This window comes from Periplaneta americana, chromosome 15 (assembly GCF_040183065.1).
Source record: "Periplaneta americana isolate PAMFEO1 chromosome 15, P.americana_PAMFEO1_priV1, whole genome shotgun sequence".
NCBI lineage: Eukaryota > Metazoa > Arthropoda > Insecta > Blattodea > Blattidae > Periplaneta > Periplaneta americana.
In genome coordinates, this window is record NC_091131.1 from 139,004,345 (window position 1) to 139,024,738 (window position 20,394).

At 36.0% G+C, this 20,394-nt stretch overlaps 1 protein-coding gene across 1 annotated transcript in view; it reads left to right on the forward strand.

Annotated features, from left to right (window-relative positions):
* LOC138715396 (uncharacterized) overlaps positions 1-18,673 on the forward strand; it is a 293,502-nt gene extending 274,829 nt beyond the window's left edge. Inside the window, exons 10-12 of the mRNA XM_069848254.1 lie at positions 3,742-3,969; positions 4,814-5,346; positions 15,345-18,673. Of these exons, the coding sequence (XP_069704355.1) occupies positions 3,742-3,969; positions 4,814-5,346; positions 15,345-16,372 (1,789 nt within the window). The 3' untranslated portion in view covers positions 16,373-18,673. The remainder of the gene's footprint in view (positions 1-3,741; positions 3,970-4,813; positions 5,347-15,344) is intronic.
* Positions 18,674-20,394: the final 1,721 nt, after the last annotated feature.

A 20,394-nucleotide genomic window follows, 5' to 3' on the forward strand; every position in this document is an offset into this window, starting at 1 on the left:
GCAGACATGAACCAATCCTCAAATACATGTTGATCAAAGCAATCAGATTTTGTTCAGTTGTGTCGTGTTCCTGGAAGGTCATTTTGGCAGCACGATTTTCAGAGGTGGTCGGCATTGTAGCACACATACAGTGATAGTAAAGTTCCATTAGCACTGCCAGAAGACGACTGAAATAGCTGCTTTGGATGAACTATGTTTTTTACATATTTTAACTTATACCACGCTTGACTACAACTTTTGTGTGACCAGGACCATTCACGAAGTTAGTTCCGTAATAGTTGACAATGTGAGATGGCAGAAATCCTTCAACGCTCTGCTTTAAATTGTCAAAGTAAGCATTAATTTTTCATGGCTCACTCCTGACCTAGCACGATTAATATTTTCACCAAGTCTCTTCATTAGGACACAGAGGCCTGACGGAGGAATGAATCTGTCCACTATACTCCCAGTATGTTATTTCGGAACCTCTTTTCATTTCTACCTCTATTGTCCAGGTAACCTTTTATGTTTTCAGTGGTAAACAGAAATTCCCATATACTTATGACAATGATTCCATCAACCAATTGTTTTTCACCTGAAGTTACGAGTAAGACTCGACCTCTAGGCATCTTAGCGTGTGCTTCATACTCGACATTGTACAGAATCTTCGGTCACGCCATAATTTTCAGCAATGGCCCTTAGGGACTGACCAAGATGTGTACGGATGAATTCCAATGCTTTCATTAAATTCTAAGGATCACAGTTTCGATAAAATTTTGATTCAAATCTTTTCTTATAAACCCTCGACATGTCTCGTTTCACCCCACAGAAATACCTAAAACCAAAATCTACTTTAAATACGAATGTAGGATGCAAACCAAAGAATGTGAATTTAATGGATCGCCAGTAAATACATTTCTATTAAAAAGGTGGTTGCTCAATATAATCATTGTTAGTAAAATATGCAGAAGTTTAACGAATACTTACAATTTGAATACGATGTGTTTCGATGACTTGCCGAACCTGAAACTTGTTTGTAACTGAAGTGATGCCTTCCTCTGACCATACGAACCCATGGTAAAAAAATCGCGAGCTGATTTGAATAATAGTATGCAGATTAGGCAACATTAAACAGAGAAAGGCACGTTTGTCTCAAGTCATCACGCAGTCTCAATTCACCCCATTTGACGGTATGTAAATATCTCCATATTCATTAATAATAAAAATAGTATCACCTATACAAGATAACTTACTGTTCGTGTATATAGAAACTTAAGTAGTAAATAATAATTTAATAAAAAATGCCAATAAAATAATTAAATATTAATAAATCAAAACTTCACAAAATAAAATTTTAACAAACTTAAACTGATAGTTATTACAAAACAACAAATACATTTTTATATCCGTAAAGAAAACTAAGTCATTTGATTTGGGCAACATAACATGCTGAGATATAAAATGCTCAGAAATAACTGAATCATTCGACATGTAATTTCCTCTAAGTACTTACAAAAGTTAATTTCAAATTATAGGGGATAGTACATATATTACAAAATAAATATTTGTTTAAATAATATGTATAATAAATAACATATTTAAACAAAAAATCTATGGAAAACTAGAACTGGCACTAATATTTCCACCTCTTTTATACTACAACAACCAAAGTTGGACCATGAAAACAAAAGATGCATAATGAATAAAAACATAATTAAAGCAACAAAATGTTCATAGATAGATCACAAAAGAAACAAAGAAATCACATAATTAAAATTAACTCCAATTTTAGGTAAAATAAATGAATTAATAATAAAATTAATACCGTACCGTACCAAACAGTGGCATAGGGTAACAAAAAAGTATGGGTAGATGCAAAATATCTAAATCATTCTGAGAACAAAAATATCTTTTCCCTTAAAGTATTAGTGAAGACTGGACCAAATCGTTCTGAATATCTGGAAACATATCTTTAAAAACAGAACTGCTTTCAAGTTTGTCTTTCATGGAAGGTTTCTTCTATTGCCAGTAACTTAAGTCTAGGGTTTCTAAATAACTGTATCGGTACCTATTTATTAATTCTTGGGCTTCTTGATTTCCTCTAAAGGCTAATTTATTTTTGTCATCTGAGGTGCCATGCTACATCAGCAATGTGACAAAACATTCGTCTATTCCATGTCACGTTTTCATTATATCTAACAGCTTCTATGCATGATGTTTCTGCCAGTGTTCTATTGTTTCTTCCCAAAATGTGAAACATTTCTGCATTTTTTTTAATGTTTTCCTCCCTGCATATTTTATAGATTTTACTTCAAAATTTTTTACTGCGGAAATACCAGTATGACTCTAAGGTTCTACACCTGCTCAGAACCACATAGCCAACCGTATTTATAGTAGCAGCTACTTTGACATTTTCTAGTCATATTTCTGTCTTTCTGGGACAAATGTAATTGAGAACGGTCTATTTATTTTAGACTTAAGTTCAGCTTCTGCTCAAATGTTATAGACAACAAAGAATTGCTTTTAAGAAAACCAACAGAATCAGAAGTCACATTTTTCATGCCGATCATCACCTAATATCTTTTCATGCTTCACAGAGATTGATAAAAACTGCAGCACAAGAAACAACATATCTTATCACTGCACTAGACACATCTAGCCATCTGCTTTATGTTCTATGTTTAAGGGAAGAAAGAGATCCTGTGCATGCACATTTTTAAAGCACAGTCAGAACGGGTGCAGTTATGACAGACTGAAACAGACAGGAGAGACAAATCGTGTTCTGTCTATCCCATATGCACCACGGCTGCAGGAGACTTATTCCTGAGGTGTCTAATAGTTATTTATGTAACAAGTGGATAATCTTGATGATTATGGCATGAGTGAATGTTTGTTGCACGAATGATAGTGGGTGCGACAATTTTCCCGAGTGTCATAATAAGATTATCCACAGTTGGATACAACATTTTATGGCATCTTAGCATTATAAATTGTAGGAAATAAATTATGAAATAATTCCGCATCCATAGCTGACATAAGTATTGATATGTTCATATTGATCATATTGATAGTTGCGCCTGGCATTTACATTGAATAAAGAAAAATGGATGACCTTGCAGGTGTTACAAACTGTACTTGTACCTTAGGTATAAAATTTTATGTTACAAATGTTCCTTTATTTTGTTAATATAGTTTCTCTGAACCACAGAAATGTTTTATGTGATTTTACAAAACTAATAAAAAATTGTTAAAGATTGAAAATAAATTATACATTACCTTCTGTTCTGCATTTCATTTCTTGTTACGTGGCACATAGACGCGGTAAGCAAGATAGCCAGATGAGTTGCATGCATTCCCACCCAAGTGTTCCGGTATTACATCATTGCTATTATTGGCATGCGTGCCATTAATAAGCCGATTACACACGATATTGGATGTAGTAACAACCTGTTTATAATGTTGGATGGCATAAAATATATTACGTGGTACTTTGTTAACTTTATCATAAGTTAATCTGTATAGAAATTTAAATATAATATACTGTATAAGAAAATTGTAATAGATACGGTACCTGTTGTATGAATTATTTCGTGACTTTTGAATAGACAGTGACTCTATGGTACCTAGATGCTAATGATGATCACAACAATTACTTATGAATATGATAACAGAGTTGGTGACTGATAATTACATTGATGATGATGATGATGATGATGATGATGATGATGATGATGATGATATTTTGATTTGTATTTCTTGCAGCTTGCTTGATGACCTCGAGAGCAGTGTGATAGAGTGTGGGAGTAGTGAGTCATCATCAGTTCCAAGAATCCCAACACAGATTGCAGGTGAAATGCAGGAGCCTCATCTGGCAGTAACGTTTGGCGAGAGTGAAGATCACTCAAGAGCGGCGAGAAGAGTATGGTCGCGTGAGGAATTTCTACATGAAACAGCTGGAATGGGCGGACCTGACGTGTCCATGAGACCGAGGTCAGTTACATTAAGTTTCCTAATATGGTATGAGACTGCTGACACATATAGGTTACAGTACGCCTGAGCATCAGCCCCAATGGGCCCACTGCACTCAGTAGGGTATTGATGAAGGATTAAATTTTAAATAGGCGATCAGATTGCTTATCAGAGATGGTAGTATCCTGTTATTAAGGTTGGCTATGAAAACTCTTTTGACGTGTATGAGGAGATTCGAGTCAAAGTAAGATTTCCCTCCCCCGAATAGAATCATTTCACACTAATAGAAAACATAAAGCTGCATACATGGCCTGCTCAGATGATACCATTAACAAACCCATTATCTACTTACTCGATATTTTGCTATTATACTTCGAAGACGAAGTTACTAAACTTCAGAACAATCCTTTTTTTTTGGATAACTCCTCCTTCAATGGTCAATTCTATCTATAGATTTACTAGACCATATTTCTTGTTGTTCTTTTTCACAATTTTTCAGTCTCCTTTTCATTCTACTCCCACTTTTAATTGTACCTGCTGGGATCATTTTTCTTTGATCTTAAAATAATTGTTTATTAATTAGTCCCCTTTTTTTGTGCGGCATACTCAAGGAAAAATACATGATAAAATTATGAATGTGCTAAGTAGACGGAAATACAGAGTTACCGGTACTGTATCATGTTCATATGAATCTCTTAAAGCATGTCGAACTTTGCATCACTAATGGTGGACACCATTCTGAAGAAATTATTAAATAGAATTACTACTTTTTCGCCTAAATATCCATATACCGGTATTTAATGATATAACCTATGTGTCTAGACTTTTATGATTATGATGATGACGACCACTCATTTTCTTTCAGACACAAGGACAGAGATCGTGGAAGGGAACGTTCATCAAAGAAACGCTGGAGAGAAGAACCTCTTTCTAGGAGGAAAGCTGATTCAGAAGGAGGTGCAGACTTTCCTAGAACTGGATTCGGCATCACAACATCTGCCTCAGCATCGCAGATCTCATTGTCAAGTAATCAGAAAAGCGCCATCCTGTCACAACAGCTAGATGCATCAGCAAAAACACGGTCTGCCTCTGTTGATGGAGGGCACACTGTGACAGTCCCTGTTGAACAAGGAGATCATATGGGGAGGCTTTTCAAAGTGTTTGATGATGACAACACTGACCAGAGTTCCAGAAGACAATCTTCCCCCCTTGTCTCAGATACTGGAGGTAGTGCCGGGGGCATCATCACTGCCAGTCTCAAGATTCCAGTGCCTAGTGTAACAACTTCCACGTCATTTGCACTGAATTTAGATGACGCGGACATTCCTTACATTGAAGACGCTGGTGGAGGTGGATACACTGTCACAACAGATGGCGGACGTCAACATATGACAATAGGTAGATAGGCAACTTGAAAGAAACCAACTCACAAACTGAACCAATCATATAACTTCCTCCTAAACATTCATCCTGTATACTGACAATAAGTAAACATTAATTTGCAGAAATAGATTGTGTTCGAAATCAAGACAGTGTAAAGAATAGAACACTTCACAGTAATTCAATAGCAGAACACCAAAATTCAAAAATGGAAAAGTTCATCGAAAGATTTAAAATTAATCCCTGATCTACATCGAAAATCCTGTGGCCATGTTCAAGTTGATTATTGGTCATGTTGCCTCAGTAAACATCTTCATCAAATCGGCTTACTGACTTCTCCTAAATACTTGTTATGCACAAAAGAAGAGGATATTGACATGGAATACCTGGCAAATTGCGAATCTCTCGAGAACTTTTTGGACCTCCATTCATTCAAACATTCATTCATAGTTTTCTGCTCAAGGGCAGATCCTTCACTGCAAACCCAGCATTCTCTAATGTTCGCTATTTTTCGTATTCCTCTCAATCTCCATGTATTTTAATTCTGTCTATCATCTGATATCTTCATCTGCTCTGAACATTTTTCCTGTTCACCATTCCTTCCAATGCATCCTTCAGTAGGCAGTTTCTTCTTAGCCAGTGACCCAGCAAATTCCTTTTCCTCTTCCTGATCAGTTTCAGCATTATTCTATCTTCATCCACTTTTTCTAGCACAACTTCATTTCTCATTCTGTACGTTCATTTCACAAGCTTAATTCTTCTCCATGCACACATTTCAAAAACTTCCAGTCATTTCTTTTCACTTCGTCATAATGTCTATATCTCTGCTCCAGCATTACCACACTCCAGCCAAAGCATTTTACTAGTCTCTTCCTTAGTTCTTTCTACAGAGGTCCGCAGAAAATGCTCCTTTGCTTATTAAAAGCTATTTTTGCCATAGTCTCTTCCTTAGTTCTTTTTCCAAAGGTCAGCAGAAAATGCTTCCTTAGCCATTGCTATCCTCCTTTCGACTACCTGGCAGCAGCTCATGTTACTACTTATACTACACCTCAAGAAGAAGTTGCCCACTTGTTCCACTGCCTCATTTCTAATTCGTACATTTACCTGCTTTATTTTTCTTCTGATAATCACTGTCCTTGTTATGTTTGCATTTATCTTCATCCCATACTGCTTACAGTTACCATTTAGTTCCAGTAACATAGCATTTAGTATCAACTCCCCATCTCCCCTTCTGCAAACAACGCCATATCATCAGCATATCTTATGCTCTTTATTATTCTTCCTTCTACTATTACCCCTCCCATGTTCTGAAAACAGTTTTTCACTAAATCCTCTAAGTAGATGTTGAACAGGGTAGGTGATAAGGACATCCTTGTCGTATTCCTCTGCCTATTCTACATCCCTCTGACATTTATTCTCCAATCCTGACTTTGACTCATTTAATATAAAGATTACTTGATAGTCTGCTCAGTTTCAAATCCATTTTCTTCAGGATTTCCATAAATTTATTCCAATCCACTCTGTCAAAAGCCTTTTCCACAAATACTTCATACACTTCTCTAACTTTCTCTAGGTATCTTTCACCGAATTTATGCAGCAGCTCAATTGCATCTCTCATACTTTTTCCCTTCCTGAAGCCAAACTGCTCTTCTTCCATCTTAGAATACAAACATCTTTTCAGTATTCGCAGCAGGAGAGTCTTCACCGAGTGTGATATCAGGCTGATAGTCCTGAACTCGTTACATTTATTGACATTTTTCTTCGATATTCACTGCAACAGTCTCCGCAAAATCTTCAGGCCATTCACCTACGTCCAAATATGGGAACAAGGAGGAAGATAACTTCATTTTTAAATTCTATCATTAGATACACACACATTTATTGATTTCTAATTAATGTTGTTTGTATTAACAGAAATATGTGACATGACAGCTCATGGAGAGCCAAGACAGCCCATCCAACTGCTGGCCTCACATAAGAGCGTGAGCAGTGGTAAATGATCATCCAGCCATTGGGTAATGTGTGGTCAGCACAATGATCCTGGCTAATAATTTGGCTACTCATTGTAACTTCCCAAATTCATCATAATGCTGGATGGGCACTCGTCCCATATACTGGTTGAGATTTCTTGAGAAAACTTTTTCTTCCATGAGGACTTGAACTAGAGTTCATTTGTACACATTCACTTAGTAAAAGAGGGGTTGAATTATGTTCACACCATATATCACTTTTATTACAATGGATTTACAAACATTAGGCTAAAGTGGTTCCGTTCACTTTCCATATATTCGTCCTAGACTAAAATGGCACATCCAGATAACAGATGCTCTCTATAGTTTTGACTCCCTTTTATTTAAAATTTTGCACACTTATTTTCATCTTTTTACACTATTTTATCTGCATAATTAGTGGTATTCAGTATTGCATATTGAACAGTTAGAATTAAACTTTCTTTTTTCAAATTACCTTGTTTTTTTATTAGGAATGGGACAATACCACTTTTTGTCAATATCTGATACTGATACCAAAATTTTGAAACCAATACTCGATACTCGATAGGTACTCAGTTGTTAAAAACATCTTCGTAAATTTTGCAGATGATACACAATGTACTGCACGCTGTTGAATAGTTGGACACAAACGAACTACACACTACAGTATTGACAGTAACACTATAACCTGTTAAAAAAAATCTCGAAGCTGAGAGGGAAGGGTTAGGGAAAGTATAATATGGTATGTCTTTTGTGGTGAATTCTAATTATTTTGAAAACTCTAAGAATAGCACCTTTTTTCTTCGTCTCCTAAGAACTGTTATTGTAGGTAGGTAGGTAGTACGTCTCTTCTCACACCATCGTTTTCACCCCCTTGTATCACTGCTTTCAATTTAATAAATCTTCCTCAACTTGGTGAGGTTGCCAAAGACAAAGAATGTTAAACAGTAACATTCAAGATGTGACATTAAAAATGTCTTACAAGAAGTTTGTTTACAATAAACTAAAAATTACAATACATAATGTTTTACAATAATGAAAATTTGCAGTAAAATAAAAAAACAGATAAAAAATAAAATAGACTGAGAAAATTTAACTGTAATTTGAATTGAAGTAAAAGTGTCACCGTAAAATCTGTAGAAAACCCTTCAAAGCTATCATAGGAATTTCCTTAATTGTTGTCGTTGTTGGGACTCCAAATTTATGACAGAATGAGACGAATTGTAACTAGTTCTACGAATATATTGTTTATTCTTCTTTTACATTTACGGTATTGTTTATATAGTTATTTATAACTTAAGCTGTTTTGGCAAGTTGATAGCTATAAGCTGAAAGGTCGGTACTCTTTCCACACCACCAATTTTTGTTATTCAGTATTCACTAATTGAACCGAATGATATTAGGAAAGGGTAGAGGCGACACATGCATTGTATTGGACAGAGAACAGGTATATTTCTGTCATTAATTGAGGGAACTGTGCATGTCAAGTACAGTGATTTTTGTCTTTTGGAGAGAGGATCTTAACATGATAACTACGTGTTGAAATTCTTGGATATAGAATTGAATATTATTTTAAAAAGCAGAAATTGAAAGTATCGGAAAGATGACGAGGACTTATCCCGAAGTATTAGACATGCTTCGATACTACTGAGTATTGTACGTATCGAGGTATTGCAAACATCAAGGTCCCATCCCTAGTTGTTGTTGTTGTTGTTGTTATTATTATTATTATTATTATTATTATTATTATTATTATTATTATTATTTCGTCATAATTATAATCACCACTGTACATCTGAAAAAAAAAAAAAAAAAAGGAACGGACTTTAGGTACAAATGAAAAATGGAGTTGAATGAAATCAATTCTTATAACATGATTTCAGGTTTTACTAGATGTTGCCTATACATACACAGTACTTCTTCTTATAGTGGTTACAAGTCAATAACATCAAAGTTACAATAAATTTATTTTTAAAAAAGTCATAAAACAATATGTCTCAGCCCTTCCAAATAATGTTCCAAGAACAGCCACTGATATGGGGACTAGGGAAAATTTAAAATTACACGTCTCAGTTAAGTGTACCGGTACTTTGCAATCTGGTGTTATTCTTTAACTTTATTATATAAATTATCTCAATTTTCAATATCAAATCTTCACTTTAATCCATCAACTTCCAATCACATTGAAATTAAATAAGGAAACAATACCCCAGAGCCACTGGTCAAATACCTAAGAGTAACATTTGACCAGAAATTAACTCGGAAACGCCATATAAATACGGTAACAGAAAAGGCATGCAAAAGACTTTATATCTTAAAAAGACTAGCAAGATGTAAATGAGGTGCTCTAGAACAGTGTTAAATACTACATACAAAACACATATTAAATCCATCCTTCAATATTGCAGTGAAACTGTTACACAAGAACCTCGTTTATCCAACCCTAATTAATTTGGATTTCCGGTTTATCCAGATTGATTTTTTATTACTGTATTATTATTTTTGTATTTTTTCATCACGAAAATATGCGCGCCCTTTGAATAATAATGTACATATGAAACTATACAATTGTTATGTTGGCACCACAGGTACCATAGAGATCACTGGTCCCAACGCTTCAAGCTACCGTTACCAAGGTCAGTGTGGATCTGTTCCTTACATAGTTAAGACGCAGTGTATTGTTCTTTTGTTCCCGTGTTTTCAGTGTGCATGAGTGAAATGGCATCGAAGCGAAAGAAAGTGGTTGTTTCGATGGACAAAGGTTGGAGGCACTAAACAGAATAGATAAAGGAGAACTGCTGAAAAACATAGCTGCAGAATATGGTGTAGGGACTTCAAGTCAGACTGAAGAAGAACCTAAAAGAAATGGAAGACTTTTGCTTCAAAATAATGACTAAAGACAATTTGCAGAACTGCGGTACAATAAAGAAAGCAGGAAATGAATCCCTACACGACGCATTACTCTTTTGGTTCAGTGAAAAAAGAGAGCATGGTGTTCCGATATCCAGTCCGATTCTGCAGGAAAAAGCGCTAAGTTTAAACCGATCCTAACTTCACAGCCGATCCTAACTTCACAGCCAGCCAAGGTTGGTTAGAAAGATGGAAACCTCGTCATGGCATACATCAGCTTTTAGTGATGTGTGAAAGTTTTTCGGGGGATAAAGTGATAGCAGAACATTTCAGAAAAGAATTTCAAGAAATTATTTCCTCCAAGAACTTAACCCCATATAAAATTTATAATGCCGATGAATCTGGACTTTTTTTTATTGGATGCTATTCAGTAAGACGTTGCCTTCTAAATTAGATGACTCAGCAAGGGGTTATAAAAGATGTAAAGATCGAAATACAATTATGGCTTGTAGCAATGCATCCGGGAGACTCAAATTTCCTCTCCTGCCGATAGGAAAATCACAAAATCCGCATGCTTTGAAACATGTCAATAGATCCTGCTTACCAGTTGTTTACAAATCACAAAAAAATGCATGAATGGACAGGGTCATTTTTAAAAACTGGTTCCATAATGGTTTTGTACCAGGAGTGAGGAAATATTTGGAGGAAGAGAGTCTTCTGACAAAGGCCATATTGTTTATCGACAATGCACCGTCACATCCGGGAGTGGAACTGCTCATCGGTGGCGACATCAGAGTGAAATTTTTTCCTCCTTACATAACGGCTCTTTTACAACTGATGGATCAAGGTGTACTGGAGATGAAACGTGTATACAGAAGACTGCTAATGGGTAAATTAATTGAAGAAGAAGGAGAAGTTGGTGTGATTTCAGTATTGAAATTGGTAAATATCAAAGATGTGATTTTTATGATTGCATCTTTTTGGGATCACATTACTGAATTATCAATTAAGAAATCATGGAAAACAATATGGCCTGCTGTTTGGGATTCTACCGCTAAAGTTTCTAAAGTTGTCGACACATCCAAATTCCTTGAAATATTTGCAAACATTCCCGGTTGTTCGGATGTAGGCGATAGTGACGTAAATGCCTGGTTGCAGAATGACAGTGATGCTGGTTACGGCATGATGACCAATGACGAAATTATTGCCGCCTGTGTTACAGAGGACAGTGATGGTGAGTTGGAAAACGAAAGTGACGTTTTAGGGGAAAAAGTAATGCCTCATGCTGAGGCAGCAGCACAACTGGAAAAACTAATAATTTATCTAGATTTCTACGTCAGACAGAAACAAATCCAGCCGAACTGATGTTGGTGAAACGTCTACACAATCGTGCTGCTCTCAAACACCACACAAATCTGAAACAAAAGAAACTTACATACTATTTCAGTAAATAGAAATGAGTACAGTACATACTGTATTGAGTTCATGTGCCAAAATAGTGTTTCTTTTTATTCTTGTTAGTGTCAAAATAAAGGTTTATATGGATTAGTAGCTTATATTCATTTATTAGTTTGTTTCCGTATTATCCGGATTTTCGATAATCCGGATTACATCCGGTCCTACCTCCGAATAAACAAGGTTCTTGTGTATTACAGCAAATAAATCAAACTTATACAAAATCAAACGGGTTCAACATCAAGCACATAAGAATCATAACAGGTGCTGTTTTATCCACACCCATCACAGCTCTTCAAGCTTTTACGAATAACCACTCCTTTGGTTAGAAAGAGAAACACGAAGCCTCATACTTTACGAGAAACAAGACAATCCCTAACATTGATTACTGGAGTAATTATAAAACAATCTAAGAAACTTAAAAACACAACAAGGGTTTATACAAAAAGTCCAACAACTACAGAAGACATATGACTTAAATATAGAAGACATGAAAAAACTATCTGCCTCATCTTACCCAATTAATAAGGTGCACATTCAATTCAACATTGAATTAATAGAGGCAACAAAGAAACAAGAAACAAATGTAAACGTATTAAAACAAATAGCACTGGAAACTATTCATACAAGATAGCCAGAAACAGAATGGATATACAGGGTGATTCATTATTACGTGTAAATACTTTATGTGTGTGTAATGTAGAGATGAAACTAAGACTAAAACGTTCTATACAACTTTTTCTCAAAACCTTTAATTCCAGAGTTAACGCCATTTTGCGTGGAACTTGCGCTCCCAAACAAAGAAAGGGTAACACACCAAATGTGAACTAATTATCACTTTCGTACAGTGCATTTGGACTTCAGTACAAAAACAACCAAAGTCACTAAATCCATATCCTCGGCATTCTACTTATCCACGTTTTGTGAACTAAAACCAAACACAGTAAAGAATGTAAAGCAATTTCTTCTAGACTTTACGCATTTGCACAATTCTTAGTGTAATGCATGTTCAAAGTGCTATCCCTCAACTTGAAGACATACCTGTGCTCGCCACCTTAGTGATCTCTGAACGTTACGCAGCCTGTTCATCTCATCACGAACAATTCCACACGCATGTTCAATTCGCTGTTGTAGTACTTCTTCGTTAGGTGCAGCAGAGGCATACACTAACGACTTCAGGCGGCCTCGAAGGTAGAAGTGCAGAGAGTTCATGTCCGGTGATCTGGCTGGCCAAGGAGTTGGTCCAGCGCGGCCTATCCATTGTTCTGGATACGCAGCATTGAAATACGTTGCGGCAGTAATGCGCAGGAGCGCCATTGTGCATAAACCATAAGTTCACTCGCGTTGCAAGAGGGATATCATGTAGCAGACCATGCAATTCGGGTTCCAAGAATACACGGTAGATTTCCCCATTCAACCGCAGAGGTAGAACTCGAGGTCCGAGTAACTGATTCCCCACAATACCACACCAAATGTGTGGGAGAACAGTTACTGCGATATAGGTGCCATCTACTGGAACTCTGGAATTAAAGGTTTTGAGAAAAAGTTGTATAGAACGTTTTAGTCTTAGTTTCACCTCTACAATATACACACAAAGTATTTACACGTAATAATGAATCACCCTGTATATATTTACACTGATGGGTCTCTCATGAAAAATAATTCTATAGTGGGTGCAGGAATTTATAGCAAAATATTTTCTTCATACTTATCTTTGGCACAAATTCAACCCATTTTGATGAAGAACTGGAGGCTATCAATTCTGCTTTAAAACAACACTATGCCATCATTTTACTTCCTTCAACAAAGCTGTTATCGGGTATCATAAGTGATTCTAAATCTGCTATACAAGCAATAGCTGCTAGCAATCGCACAAGTAGTCGACTTTCTGAAATCCATCACTCCATCAAACATCTACAGACTCTTCAGAAAAAAATAACCTTTCAATGAATTCCCTCACATTGCAACATATATGGTAATGAAAAAGCAGACTTTTTGGCCAAAAAGGGCACAACAATCCTGTAGGCTAAACATAACAAATCATCATTCCATTCAGCAAAACTAACTATAGAAAAAACAATTAATCAGAATATCCAAGAACAAATCTTCAGCAAAAGTGCAACTAAACAGTGGAACTGTATACTGGAAGATAAGTGGTAGATTTCTGATGCTCCTCGAATAAAAGCTGTCGCCCTCTTCAGACTGTACACAGGACATGATTGCTTGGCTGTCCATCTACACTGACAGTTCTCCAAATTGTGTGCTCTGCAATGAATCAAATTCTGTGATGGACAGAAGTCACCTCCTACAGTGCAGTGTCCTTGGGAATACATCAGACGTAATTTCACGATACTGAGATGCAAGATGGCAAATGGAAGTTCTCTTATAAGCCACGCACTAGCAACCAACCAACCAAATTATCTCAATCTTATTTTGAGTCATATGATATTTCAATAACCTGTGGCATCTGGCAATATTCATACTTCAGTCTCTCTCTCTCACACACACACTGAACTGAACAAATAGGCCTACTGCACTTTATTCTGAAACATTTAAAAGAAGCACAATCCATTTCAATCGATATGCATCAATTTAAAACTAAACTGAAACGTAAGCTGGTTGGCTTCCACTGCTTCCAGAGTTGAATTCCTTTTTCTAAGATGAGAACACTGGTAACAAAGAATTCACTACTGTTGAGAATAGTACTAGGCAGGAAGGAGTTGAATTCAGACATGGGTTAAAAATGGTCAATAAATTTTGTTTGGAGTCTTCTTATTCAGATACATTATTCATCACGTGCTCAAATTTATAGAACAAGCCTCCCAACTTTATTTCTATTATAAAATGCCACATAAGAATTTTCAATGAACAATGACTTTAAAAATCCATCCACTCCAGATTATTTTAACCCACAAACCTAAAACCTGATAGCAAGAATGATACTCAATCGACCACTAATGAAGACTGTTAATGAGATCTACATGTGATAAAAATTTATCTAAAACGAAGCATGTATAAATTAAAGGCATCCCCTTTACACACCATGAAGGCACACAGAGACATGGAGATCAGAATGCCATGCTTTTATGAATGAGGAGATGTGGTCGGCAACACACTCCACCTGCCTTTTACCCCTAGAAAAGACCCAGTACTCAATTTGGCATGAGGCTTCATGGATCTCAGGGTCATTCTGGAAGTTTTAGCAACAAGAAAAATCCTGCCTCCACATAGGGCCGATCTTCCAGGTCTACATAAAATGTATAACAATACAATGTGCTTTATCACTCTCAGTGGTCAAGTGGTCAACATGCTTGCCAATGGACTCAGCTCTGTATTATGGGTTTAAATGTGACCATTAGCAATCAACTTTTGAATGAAAAATCTTCAGCATAGCTTTCTTTGGAGAGAAATTAAAAATAAGTGCTTGTGTCATAGGTTTATGACATTTAAAGGAACCTTGAGTCAATAAGGAAAAATTACTGGCCAACTGTTCTTTACCATCATGTTACTTGCATCCCAGATGTCAAGGTAGAGCAATGTCTTGATTGAGACTGCAAAACGTCTCGTGAGACTACAGACGTTTTTAATGAAGAAAATAGGATACAAAGTAGAAAAAGTAGGACTTAAAAGATTGCAACATTTAAGAGCATAAGATGAACAGCATAACCATAAATATTTCTATAATACAACCCAATTCCAATTATGTTTCTTTTGTTGAAGGTCTAGTGCGACGTACAGCCTCAGGAGAAGGGACCAACAATTCTGCCAGACGCAGACGTCAGCGTTCAGCTAGTGGCAGTGATTCCTCTCAAGCTTCAACAAGTGTTCAACCACCCGGCAGCATGTACCACCAGCAAGCATGTGATTCTGCACTTGGTTCAACTGCCACTTTCAGTAGTCCCCCTCGTAACACAACACCTTCAATCTGCAGTAGCGATGCTGGGCATTTCAGTTCTCCTCCCTCGTGGGCATCTACTCCACCCACTTCCCCTGATGCATTGGGTACAACTGTGAACTTCATACCTGAAGAACTTACCACCAGAATCCAGCAACATCACTCACAGACTGCTAGAATCTCTATTGCAACTACAAAAGCAGTAACAACACAAGTGACATCAACAACTCAAGCCAGTCTCCAAAAAATAACAAAAGAAGTTGCACCTGTGATTTTACAGAAAGTGACATTCACCTCTACAAGTGAATTACAACAGGTACAAAGAAGTGACACAGCAAGTGACAGACAGCTTGAGACACGTGGTTCTAAGACTACTGTAACACATAAAGTACCACCAACAGTGGAGTTACCAAAAAGTGCCAGCACACCTGCAGTTCACAGTAGTCTCAAGAAATCAGTAGAATCTGAACCAGTGGGAAGTGATAAGAAACTTACAACTAGTATATCGAGTATTGGGGGTGCTGTTATGCGATCCAAAACTGCAGATATCGAGAGAATGCTTAGGATAAAGGGGACAGAGACAAGTAAAGTTAAGAACATACCAGTGCTACAGCCGCAACAAACTCCAGGTCAGGATGATAAGAAGAAATATTCAAAGCGACGTTACACAGATTCTCGGCACCAAACAAGGCACATACCTGACTCAGAGGCTTTGCGTGAAGCTTCTTCTGGAGAGGGGGGAGGGGCAAGTGAAGGTGCTGCCAGTCGACAAAGGAAGACTCAGCAAGGACCAGTATGGAAAAGAAGGGAACTCATAGCCAGTGATCCAAAGGATCATGAAAGCGTGTTGTAAAGTCACTGTAAATACTACAGAAAACTAAGTGGAAATGTTAAAATTAAAGTACAGACATGTGTATCTTGTTTGAATATGTTTTGACGTCATGCAGAGTGATCTGCATTATTTGACTGTACTAGCACTTTATGTCATAAAAAATCATATCCATGTACTGTTAAATATAATGTGTCTAGTCTTGCCTAGTCTCACACAAAAAAATAAAGAAATGAGACAAAATAAGTCCTTTGTCATTTTGCCAGTAACTATGTGTGTTATCTATTCTAAAGTGCTAACAAAGTTCTATGCCTTTATAGGTGAAGCAGATTTATCAATAGGCTAACTGGACTACAGCCTACAGCAGGTATAGCAAGTGCGGGCATTTCACCTTTAAATGAGATGTAAAAGTGACATATAATCTCTTAAGCATATACCTGCATGCAATTCTGTAAATGTAAGAACTCTAGACTCATTGTCAGAGGATAAAAATATGCCAGCACTTGACATCCCCGACCTACAGCCCCAAATTTTAGTGGCAACAATTTTTAAAAACATCAATAAGCTTTAATAAAAAAAAATCTGTAACTTATCACAATAAATATATACATCTGAAGATAGCCCACAACAGGCTCACAGTAGTCAACAAGGTACCGTAACCTAGTATTTAACACATGAAAGCAATAAACTATATACCATATTCCGAAAAAACATAAATACATCTAATTAGAAGAGATATTATAACTAGTGCTGTCAATCGATCAAAATATTTAATCAATTTGAGAAAAGTTTTTAATTTACTGTAATACACAATTATTGTTAAACTTAATTTGTGTTCGGTGATAAGCATAAGTACTGTATTAAATGTTGTATATCTGTATATACTGTATCACTGTATTACAAAACAGTACTATTTCAGTTACTTACTAACATATTTATTATGTAGCCTTACAATTTATTGTGTCAGTTTCTCCGGGGATTTTTGAGACTCATCTAGTTAATATTACTTCAGCCATGATTCAGCATTCACTTGCTCCGAATTAAATGCCGCTCTACATTTAGAAATAATATTTCTTGCATCACTAAACACGAAAAACTTTTTTTCTGTCAAGCACTTTTCCACGATCGTTCAATTTAAATCCAAATGTTTCACTGAGTTTACCTCATATGACAATGGAGTTTTCACAGACCACAGAAATCTGATTTTTTTTCTTTAGCAAACTAAACACACACTTCATGTATAAAGCCAGTAAAGAAACTGCAGTGGTCAAAACTGGCTCCAACTGTAATCGGATTACAAAATTTTGGAAAGAGAAGAAGATAGATACTCTCTCACTTACACACAGTGTAGCCATGGTTAAGGGGTGAGGGGAAAAATTCTAGAAAAATATGTATTTCATATGCTAGGAAGACGAGCTTTTCAACAAGGTGAAAGTTTTCTTGAAAAACCATAAAACTTAATAAGGGTTTCGCACCGTGTTTCAACTTTCAATAGGGGTAGACAGATCACTGTCCTCATAACTCCAGCTCTTTCTGAAGTGTTTCTGCAAAATTTGCCCTGTTCTACCTGCTTTGCAGTTACAAAATAACGGTAGGCCTACTGTTGTGCTTTGAAGTAAGCAGTTTCTGAGAGACGAATGTTGTCGAAGTTTTTAGTCTGAGTTTGCATTAACAAAATAATAATTAATATTAAGTACAACCGATTAATTTTTAATTAACTCGATTATTCGATTAAATATTTTTGATCGATTAATCTTACAACAGAAATTGATCGATTAATCTATTAAATCCCACAACACTAATTATAACTCACACTAATGTTTTCGACTTGGTATGCCATTTTCAGGTCAAATTGGAAACATTTAACAACACATCATTCCACAACTTACAATATTATATGAACATTGCATGCTGTCAATTGAAAACTACTCGAGTACCAAATCTAGAAGCATATACGATATACAAATTTAAGAAACACTGTGTGTATAGATTCACTGTCGCAATTATTAATTAAAAATAAAACATTAAAATTAAACATATGTCTTATATGCAAATATTGCTTTTAGTTAAAAACTTGTTTGAGTATTTTAAAATATATACAAAATGTATGTGGACTCATGTGACAATAAAATAATTGTTAAATTTACAAGATGAAGTAAAATTGCAATCTGTCTGCATTCTTCTTCTGGGTAAATGTGCAAGTAGATTACATAATCTAGGTCTTGTGCTTATAGGGTCATTCCATATCAAATCAACAAGGCGCTCAACCCGACCGACTCAGATTTCTTTCAAAAGTTGAGGGTTTGTTTTACCTGCCGCGCTAACTAAAACTGCCGAGTTTCATATGTCCTGTGCTTTTCGTTTTCTGTCAGTGGCGTTTCAAACATGAAGAAAAATCACATTTTTGTAAGCACGCCGCTTCAATTAAAATTATATATCTCCACAACGTCTCCAGATAAATTTACAAAAATTGAGTGATACATTCTTAATATTTGATAGTTTTTATTGCTTATATTGTTTTCTGCATATATTCAATTACACTAAAAAAACATGGTGAAACAATTTTCATATATTCATATTTAAAAATGCGGGGGTTCTATTTTAAGCAAAAAAATATATAGTACGCCTCAATTAGTGATATAATGAACTGATAAGTTTCAACTTGGAATCATCATAGGTTACAAAGATAAAAATTGTTATGTCACTGCAAGCGTAAGCTAACCGTATAAGTCGCGATAATTATGTCCCACACATTCGTTATATTTAATTATATTTGATCATTTTCTTGAATGTCGCTATGTAATTTAGCATGTAGTCCATAATTCGAATATTTTTAATTATTACCTCAAATAAATTATTGTCACATGGATTTAGTTAAACCTGAAGTTCTGTAAGAAATGCTTACCTTTCATTGCTGAGATGAAATAGCCTGATCATCTATCCAGACAGGATGCTCCATTGTTTCAGCTGTATTTTAAAACTGCTTAGCAAGCATAATACCCATCCTAAACAGCAAGACTATATGAAACTTGTGTTCCAGGCACTGCGGTGGATTTTGGAAATCCAAGAGCAAGCATTTTTTCCTCTTCAGTATAGCTTTTTTCAGTCACATAAACGGTATTAATGTTTGAGAGATGATCCCTTGTCCAGTCGTACAATTCCCTAGGTGTAGTTATTTGTTTATCGGATGGTCTCTGCAAACTAGCATGAGCCGCAAACATTTTTAAGTGTCCCACCTACAACGGCATGTGCTCTTTTGCCATGCGATATGCAAAAATATGCAAGTCTGCTGGAAATCCAAAATCTTCTTCCTGTAATGTGAGGTTCAGGAAATTTTTTTCTATTTTTATATTGAGCAGAGAATCCATCAGAGAAATACATAATTTTTGTGGTGAATTACAGATGTTTGTTTTAATGACTCCATTAGATATTTTTGAAACAGATGTACAGCTGTAGTGTCATGTTTCGGGCAGTGTGAAATTATTACCAGATTTTTAATAGAGACTGTATCGGATGACGATTCGTTATAATATATTACGAAAGTATGACTGAATTTCATCTTGGATTACGAAATAATAGTTTTCAGCGAAGTTGCATAACACAACATGGCTGTAGAAATGATTTCATATCACGTAGAAACTTACTTTGTTCAGGTGATATAAATGAGTGAGTCAGAAAATCACCAAGTTTCTCCAAGAGACAGTCGAAAAATTTGTCTCTGGGTTTCACTATGGTCTCAACCGTTGATCACTCAGTCGTCATCCACTGCTTGTAGGTCACTGATTCACTGAAGTTTTATTCGAAACATTTCTCTAAACCCTCTCTTATTTTGGATGGTTCAGGACATTCTGTACATTTCCTGAACAAGCAATTTATATGAGGAGGATTGCACACCATAGTAGCCAAGAAATGTTGATAAGTTGGAAGGTATAAAGAAACATTTTCTAGAAATCCACGTAGACCTGAAACTTTAATAAATTGCTTCCGGCATGAGTTTTACATTCTGATGAGGACACAAACACAGACAGTATAGTCCCACTAACTCC